The 8,888-nt window shown below is 43.5% G+C and overlaps 1 protein-coding gene across 2 annotated transcripts; it reads left to right on the top strand.

Moving 5' to 3' along the window:
* The first annotated feature begins 1,310 nt into the window (after window positions 1-1,310).
* On the top strand, window positions 1,311-8,554 carry LOC146182581 (uncharacterized). Of its 2 annotated transcripts, none has more exons than XM_084608865.1 (5): window positions 1,311-1,558; window positions 3,181-3,320; window positions 4,940-5,028; window positions 7,903-8,125; window positions 8,372-8,554. In XM_084608865.1, the coding sequence occupies exons 2-5, from the start codon at window positions 3,248-3,250 to the stop codon at window positions 8,452-8,454; spliced, it is 468 nt and encodes a 155-aa protein (XP_084464991.1). In that variant the 5' UTR covers window positions 1,311-1,558; window positions 3,181-3,247; the 3' UTR covers window positions 8,455-8,554. The 2 variants fall into 2 exon arrangements, with proteins under 2 accessions (XP_084464991.1, XP_084464992.1); XM_084608866.1 differs by having other exon boundaries at window positions 1,312-1,558; window positions 7,906-8,125.
* The last annotated feature ends 334 nt before the right edge of the window (window positions 8,555-8,888 follow it).

Below are 8,888 nucleotides of genomic sequence, written 5' to 3'. Positions count from 1 at the left end.
TTATGCATCATACCTTCTTTTTTTTGTTCGTAAGCGAAAACATACGAAGCTCATTTTTCTTTTCAGCTAGACTTCTCGTTTTTTTTCTTTCATTAGTATACCTTGCACTTTTTTAACTTCTGAACTTTTTTGAATAAACCAATTATACATTTATCAAAATATACGAAATCGCATTCGTTTCTTTGTTGTGCAAGTAAACATCATTTTAATTTTTTTTTTTTTCATTTTATATTAAATCCCTGCTTTTTTTTCACGCGCTAGATCTTACTTTTAGCGCAAGTTTCTTCTTAGTCGCCACACAAGGACCAATAATATTCACCACCTTCCTTCCTTTGTCCTTAAGTGTAAAGATAACTTTCTTTTCATTCATTTCTTGTGCTTATTTTTGTGTGTGTGGCATTACTTGGTCTATTTCTTGCCCCTCTGATTTTTTAAGATAAAATATAATACATTCAAGAATTTTCATACATGTTAAAGAATGCCAGGTGGTTCTAATTCATCGCTTTCGCAGCCCGCTGGTTCGATGGCGATGCATGCGCGAGACGGCATGTACATACATCCGTGACCGCTGCTTTACGCAACAAAGCTCGGCGCAGGGCTGGCAGGGTTCGTCAGTATTTGCGTCGGCATTGCAGCCTGGCAACTCTTGGCTCGCAGCGACGCCAAGGGCGACGCTGTTAGCAAGCGCGGCCTGCTTCCGTCGTGATTTAGTGCACTTCGGTACGGCGCGACGTTGACGTCGCGCAAGTACGCTTTTACCGTGGTGGCATTTCCAGTGCGTTCGACGGGTAGGCGGTTACCGCAGCACCATCGATAACGGCTTCAAAAGACTGCAGTTAAATGCACTTCAAGATGTGCCTAGTACCGGATGTCACATTGTTCACGAAAGTCAAGCTCGTTTACCTCCTATCACAGTTTAAAGACCAGCAATTAATACGTCAGCGACGTCGGTACGCCGGTACCACCCCGCACAGAAGCCCCCGCAGCCGAGGTTACGAATACTGCCAGTAAAACCAACGTTCTCACGGCGAGTAAAACCAATGAAGATTGACATGCACCACAAGAATTCCGCAGCAAAAAAAAAGGGCGCTGCAACTGCTTGTGGCAATATTTTGCTTAAATTATTTTGTGTTTTGTTACGCATCACATATTACTACTAAAAAAACAAATGTTTAAGGTTGTTTATAAATTATAAGTTTTTATTTGAAAGTTTGTGAAGTTTGCAAAAATGCATTTAAAAGTTTGGAATGGCGCTTGAGACTCTAGCGCTATCGTTTTCGTGAAAACAGCCGGCGGCATGCTTCACTATGTGTTTCATGACCGTAGGAAGTTGATTGTTCGCGTTCGTTGTGTTCGTCCGTGAGTAGTGCAAATGGCCGATCATGTCTTGGTTAAATGGGCGACCGCTCAGAAGTGGGACGTAGAAACCTACAATCAAAAGAACTGCAGGCGAAACTGATGGATAATCCAAAATACTGGAAGATTATTCCAAACCAAGGAGTACTACATGCCCAGTGGAAGGAGGGGTCGTACTCTCCTACGTTCATTCTCGGAGTGGGTAAGTAGTCAAACGTCTCTTGTCTCTTTTCGTATTCGTGTCTTAATAATGTTTACCTGTGAAACACCTTCCTTTGCTACTCGCGGTGAGTCGTGTCGCGAAGTCGTTTACATGCCCGCATTACGACCGCATTGTGTTAACCGGCAGGTGACAGTAGTGCACATGGTGAAAGAGGTAGACAGTTGATTCCGGGAATTGCGTGAAATTAAAACAAAAATGCATAATGAACTGAATTTGCGGAAATAAGAAGTAGAATAAACGCGGCTGCTGTCGTTACGTGGACCTGATTCTCCCTGTTTACACAGCAAATGGCAATTCTCGGTGTTTCGTGATAACAGGAGTAGGCTTCCCAATTTGGGCTCTATAAAAAAAACCACCCTGCCCGCATCGTCGTCTCGGAACGGTGCGGCATGGAGAATGGCAGCTCCTTGATTATTGAAGCTGATTTAGAACAAGTTTTAAAGATGCCCAGGGTGCTCCTTCCGAGACAATTGGTAGTGTAGCAGCGAAACGGACGCTTTCACAGCTGCAGGCGACTGAAGTTTAAGCAGATAAAAGCGCCTAACGTGTTGTCGCATTCATTTACTTTCATATTCATTTGTTTGTTGCTTTTTATTGAAGCGTCAAACATGCTTCCTTTCTTCGCTACCAGCCATTCCTCAGATTTCGCGCAGAGAGAGAAAACTTTATTAAAAAAAAGGGAAAAAAAACTGTGTGTGGTGGGGAGGCAGTGTGTGGAGTCTCCATTCTAAGACTCCAGTGGCCTGGGCTGCCGCTTTTGCCTGAGTTACCAGCCTACGCTGGGTTGCTAGGCCAGAGCATAGCAAAGCAAGCAGTGATATCAGTTACCAACAGCATAATGCTGCAATGATTTTTAGCTGCCGATGTAAAAGTTGCTCCCAGTGCATGGGGTACGGCCAACAGGTGGAAGGGCACCGCTCTCTCCACTTCATTTTCAATGCTGCCGTTGCACTTTGCCACTACTTCTGGATGAGGCTATCTGCCACGGGATCGCATACTCCCTTTCATAAAGCTCACGACTGTACATGGGTACAATCCCAGCATTCATGGCCGCATTTCAGTGGAGGTGAAATGCAAGTTGACTGTGTACTGTATGATGTCATTTGCACATTAAAAAACCCCAGGTGAGCCCACCACTACGGCATCCCTCATCGCTATAGCCTAAGTCGCTTTGGGACATAAAACACCATGAACCTACCATAAAGCAGAGTGGCTATGTTTTACGGTATGCGTGGGAGCTCAAACTGTTTTTCTGGAAATGCATCCTTTGTTTTGTCCACTACTGCTCAAGTGGGCATTCTGCCCACTTGAGCAGTAGTGATGCTGGATGGTGTCAGCTCGCAGTTAAACATTACCATGTCCTTTTCTGTGCCAAGGTTTGCTCAAGGGCTAATGGTCCTCCTTAAGAAGTGTTGCTTTGAACCCTAAACAGTGTCCATGCTACGTTTCTCTTGTCAGTGGTCTTCATTTGGTCACTATTTTGCTAATCTCATGTGTGGAACCAGATATCTCCACAATGCGTTATACTGAATAATTTTGTATGATGCATTTGAGTGCAAATACAATTTAGTGAATAGACCTTGCCACATGTCGTTTTGCAGGAAAGCTGCAGCTGTGACAAAATGTCTAAGCCAACAGGTGCAAAAAAGAGAGTCCTGGAGCTTGAGGATGAAGTGGGGTCTGCAAAAAAAAAGAATGAAGAAATATAAGGCCGCAAGAGATGAAGCACGTCAGATGCTTGGTATGTGATCGCTTTTTTCTGAAGCCATTGGAATCCTGATCTCCATTGCCATGATACTGAAATTATTTGCTGTGTCACCAGATGCTACGTAAAGCATAACAAATTCAAGTGCTAACTCCTAAATGAATAAGACCTCTTGGTCTGTAGCACGTCCTAGTAAAAGCACCAGTAAGATTATGTTGCTGCAATAAGGTTCCCCCTACACTGAGGATTAGGATTGGTGTTCCTCCTGTAGTTGTCTTTGCGACACATTATAGGTGGTGTACAGTAGTGCTCAGCTACACCGTGGCGCTGCTGCATGACGCCACCAACCACCATGCTTGCAGTGCACGTAGCAGATGAACTGCTGCCACTCCTGCTCTGCAAGCATGCTTTGTTTGTGTTACAGTGACTTGCGTGTCACATGTCATTGCTTGGGATCGGCATGCATCTGAGATTGAGCCTGTTGTATGTGATAGCTGCATGAAAATGCATGGTAAACAAATGCCACTCAAGGTGAGCACCTGTGCTGATTTGTGCTGCTCAAGCCGAGGCCGAAAAACGGGCGCGGGATTGGGTTCCTTTCTGTTCTGGAGTGGTCGGTTACAACAACGCTCCAGTGAACCCGGAGAGCTGCATTAGGTTCAAACACATTCACGGGGTATAAGTTGTAGCCAGATGGCTGTGGCAGGTCTGTGGTGCTCTTGCATTACTGTGGATGGCGTATCTGAATGGAACCCTTGATTCCCTCAGATTTTAACCTCAGAGTCTCCTGCATATGATGAGGTGCATCTAGAATGAGCGCAGGAGGGACAGCAAAAAATCTAAATTTGTATGAAATTATCATATGTGGCCTCGTCCTGTCTTGGACCTTGGAATCCTTATGGCATGTGCTTCATTTTCCTGTGCCATTTTGGTCGCTTAGGTGGTGTTTTTTTTTTTTTTTTTTTTTCACAACAGGAAATTTATACTTGTCCAAGCTCGGCACCTGGCTCAGCAATCTGCCTAACTTAACTCGGTCACTACACCATGTTAGCAAATGTCGACACGAAAGACAGACACGAGATAGGTGAAGCATGGGCTATCGAGTATCAGCTACACACTCGAGTGTCAGCCTTTGTCCAAATGTATGGCGTATTGCTGCCGCCATACATGTATATTGCATGCTGACCTCTTCAAGGCCCTTACTACCGACAAACTGTTTCAGGGATGTGATCTGACTAACTTCTGTTAAAGCGCTCACAGCTATCTCGGCAGCATCATTCGCACCCATGAATTCATTCTAAGCAATAGCAGCACCCGTCAGTTGCACTGTAGTTACAACGTCCTCCGCAGTTAATTCAATCCAGGCATTTCCACAGCGAACAAAGAGATCAGAAGTGGGATGTCAGCATTGGCTTCATCAATTGCTATCAGCATCCCCTAGATTATGTACCGCTGATAGGGCGCCTTGAGTGCGTGAGTGATGCCAGTGTCTAGCAGCTAAATTTTGAATGGCGCATTTGGTGACAGAAAAGGGTTGGTCATGCAGTCAAGGGCAAAGAAAAGGCTTTTCTCCTGTGGTGAATGTTACATGGGCTGCTGCTGCTAGTGATGAAATAGTATGTTTTGTTCCGGCTTTCCTTTTTTGTTTTTTTCAGATGTTGCTGAGCTGGTCAGTCAGCTGACGGAATCCGTTAATAATGCTGCGTGTACAACACAAGCAGTTGTGCTGCCAACCGAGGCTCAGGTTAGTTGCTTTAGTCTAGTGTCTGCATGGTTGTGCTCATTACTGCCTTTCTCGATGAAACTTTTTTAAGGGTCACACAAGAACTTGGTTCTAGCTTTATGATAGCACTGCCACAAGTCATGCACTTCCATTGAGAAGTGTGCAGGGATAGGGAAACGAGGAGCTCATTATCCATGTGAATGAAGTCAGCAGTCACTGAATTCAGAGATAGGCAAGAAGCAATGCTCTTTATGATTGGTTGGCTCTTAGGGTTTAATGTCCAAAGCGACTCAGGCTATGAGAGATACTGTAGTGCAAGGCTCTGGAAATTTCGACCACCTGGGGTGCTTTAACGTGCACCGACAACACAGAGCACACGGGCACCTTGCGTTTCGGCTCCACTGAAAAGCGGCTGCCCTGGCTGGGATGCTGTTTATGAGGCTGGGCTCACAGACTGCATAATTAGTAGCATAATGATATTTTTAAATGAATGTCAATTTGATAGAAACGACAAAAGACAGACAGTGCTATTTTCTTAAATTCGTCAAAACGACCATGAAAAAAAATCCCAACTGCTTCCTTTCATTTTAGTGACTGTTACTTCATTCGTGTGTATATTGATTTGGAAGTTTTTGTGAAAGCTGTAGTGATCGGAAGTGCAAGGTTACTTTTGTTTATGCTTCCTGTTGAGCATACTTCGCTTGGGCTATAGCAAAGCCCTTTTCATCAGAAAAGAGATTTCCATTAGCTTGTTTAATATTCAGCAATTTCTTAGGTTATCGATCTCGGAAGGCCATCTTTTTGCACTACAACTCGAATGACGCAGCTGGTGCTCCTCTAATCAGTCATTTTAGCGACTTGGGCCAGTCATCATGGTATTCAAGCTAATGTGCATATAATCCACTTGCACCTGACAGCCACCTGCAATGTCACTCTGGCAAGTCAAAGGCAATTAACCACCATGGTATTGCCAGGAGGGTCTCCTTTGAGAAGGAGTTGTGGCTTCTTAAGCTGATCCAACAATAATTCAATTTCACTTTAACCCCTTGAGCACTATTATTTCGAGATTTCTAGCTAAAATTGCTTAAAATTACGATATCGTTAAAGGCCCCATTACATGAAAATTTGTTGTCTGTGTTGTGAGTGAAACATCAAGAGCATGGCGCTGGCAAGTAGCATGGCCGAACACACATTCTTCGATGATTTGTGTGGCTTAACGAGACCACATGATATCCAAAAGTTAGGAGGAGCTGCTAACTCCGGTCGTTCATTTGAGGTGGGAAGGTGAAATACGAATCAACATTCCAGTGCTCTTCAATGCTGAGTCAGGCTTGCTACATCTAGGCTACGCAGACATGTTGATACAGCTTGGTTAAAGCAGGGCTTTATATGTTGGGTGGTAGCCTACACTGGTCGCATCATACCCTTAAAGGCGGAGCTTAAGTGTCCCTTTAGTTTTTATTTTTACTGCTGGTTTCTATTGGTAGTGTAATAAAAAAGGAGGTATCCGAGACAAAAATATTTGAACCAGAAACTAAGTCAAATGAGCGCAGTGAAGTTTATTGCTCATTACGTGAAAAATCAACTGCCCGCCAATAAGCAGCAATCTAGTCGAGTAACATAGAGCGAGGTAACTGGAAATGTTTTACAAGGGACGACTAAGAATGGAAGCCCAGGGGGCTTCATCGGAATGTTGTCAATTTTCATCCACTGACACAGAACTCGCAATAGTATCGTCTGAGCTGTCATCATCTTCGTCGGAAGAACTACTCATGTCATCACTGTCGTCTTCACTTCCCATAACAATGCAAAAATTGGTGTCTGAGCCATCTTCGGATGGCGAGGATGGCAACGAAGAAAAGCTTCTTTCCCGCGATGACGGGCCAACTGTGCATGCGTTGCCTCTACCAGGCACCATTTTTCTCATTAAGGCTGCTTAAAAGGCTTTCAAGCGGTAGAACAAAAAGCAGTTAACGGGTCAGTGGTGCCATTTGTCAAATGGCGCATGACCTAAGCCACAGAGGAGCGCTGTACTCACCTAAAACTCTCAGGGTGAGGATCTATCCTGCAAGGACAAGCACTCGTCCAAAATGGCTTGAGGGCATCTTTGCAAGGACGAGCTGCTTGTCCAAAGCACTTGAGGGGTTAAATTATGAAAGCTACCTGTGCAAGCTGGAAACTAAATGTTGCCTCAAAGTAGCACATACAGAGCAGGGAGTGCATGCTTTTGCTAAACCTTCATTGGCAGTTTTTTTTAATTGGTTGAGCTTCTGATGTACGAAAAGGATGTTAGTATTTTTAAACAGGAGATGACAATGTGGGCACTGTGCTCTGTCTAAACTGGCTTTTAATGGCCTTTGCAATGTTAATGATGAGTAAATCCCTTTATTTTCTGACTTAAAATCTGTTTTTTTTTTTGTTGAAATGCAAGCATAAATTAGGTCATTAAAGAATCTCTTATTTCTTGTTTTTTCTTCTGCTATAGCAATGCACTATTAGCGCTCAATCCTTTGCGGGGCATTATGTGCCCTCTTTTTGGCTAGTTACTTTAAATACATATTACACAATTGTCAGGTTACACTAATAAAAATGTTAAAAGATGTTTGGCCTGACTCAAAATTAGATTAAAACACCGCTCGGGAAGGTGTCAAAAACATCCAATAGTTTTCGTATGCCTTCATTGTTGTACTTGTTAAAGTACGGCTTCTTGAATGTGTATTTTTACTTGCAAACAAATGACCTTAATTATGCATTTTGGGATTTCTTTGATTGTTCTTAAGCTGGTCTAAGTTTTTTGTTGTTTATAAAGCCCCTTCATTTTCTTATTGCATATCAAGGAATATTGTTGTATGTTACAATACTGGTCATAGTACTAATATTTGCTTTTTGTTCTAGCAGGTGCACATTGGCAGCAATATTATGGTAAATCAGCAGTTGATTGACCGCATGAAACTCAGTGCGGGCAATCAAGCAACAAAGTTTGCATGTAACTTGGTGCGGGTTGTGTTCTCACCCGAAGAACTGGAAGAAAGCTCACTCTATGGCCGTGTCTGCAATGCCCGCAAGGAACAAGCTCCAAAAAAGGCACTGGGCTGCCCAAAATTGGATGCTGTTATCTGTAAGTCCTCGAGCTCATAGCCTGTGCATGTGATGCAAGAGCATTCTGAAATATTGTCCAAACAGCTGACTTTTCAGTGATGGTCAGGGCCATAATGCTTGCCTTAATTCATAATGCTGTGGTGCCTGCATGGCGCACACACTGTCCGTGCTCTGTATATTTAATTTACAAAAGCTAAGGAAGGCTGGATAGACTCTAGCTTGTTTATTGCAGTCATGCTTCTAATGTTTTTTTTTCTTTTTGCAGCCTACACCTGCTTGCTCAATGGAGTACTAGCCAAGGTGGTCACCGGCAATTGCGCAAGTTTGCACTGGGATTGTGGACAGTGATCCAATTTTTTGTCGCAGGGTCTTCGAAAGCAGGCCTAATTGCAAGGCCTAAACAGAGGAAGTACATCTATTCAAATAAATATAAGCTCATACAAACAAATGTTTCAGTCTGAACCTACTTCCTTCGAACATCCACCAAATATCCCATAGTCATCATTCCTTCGAACTTCCTTTGAACCAATAATTGGCCACTGCCTGTGAACTCAACTCAAACTGACAATGGTCTGTTCCCTGGGAGCTCAAAGGAAATTCACAGGAAATTCACAGGATGGTCAGAGAAAGTTAATTCACTGTGAATTCAAAATCAGTAGCCAATTCTCAGTTCAGAGGAAGTTGCTTCCTTCTGACTTTTTTGAGTTCACATTGAACTCAAAGGATGTTCCCATTTTTATAAGGGTTGCACTGTGCATGACTCGCTTACATACCGCGAGTGC

The sequence above is a fragment of the Amblyomma maculatum genome, chromosome 7 (genome assembly GCF_055883805.1).
Source record: "Amblyomma maculatum isolate TAMU_Amacu chromosome 7, ASM5588380v1, whole genome shotgun sequence".
NCBI lineage: Eukaryota > Metazoa > Arthropoda > Arachnida > Ixodida > Ixodidae > Amblyomma > Amblyomma maculatum.
Note: the sequence above shows the minus strand (reverse complement) of the source record. Positions and strands in the feature narration are given on the sequence as shown.

Bases quoted from the DNA above. Each gene is read 5' to 3' on its own strand.
- LOC146182581 (XM_084608865.1), top strand. From the start codon at position 3,248: ATGAAGTGGGGTCTGCAAAAAAAAAGAATGAAGAAATATAAGGCCGCA. The intron at 3,321-4,939 runs GTATGTGATCGC...TGTTTTTTTCAG, and splicing joins TGAAGCACGTCAGATGCTTG to ATGTTGCTGAGCTGGTCAGT. The intron at 5,029-7,902 runs GTTAGTTGCTTT...TTTTTGTTCTAG, and splicing joins TGCTGCCAACCGAGGCTCAG to CAGGTGCACATTGGCAGCAA.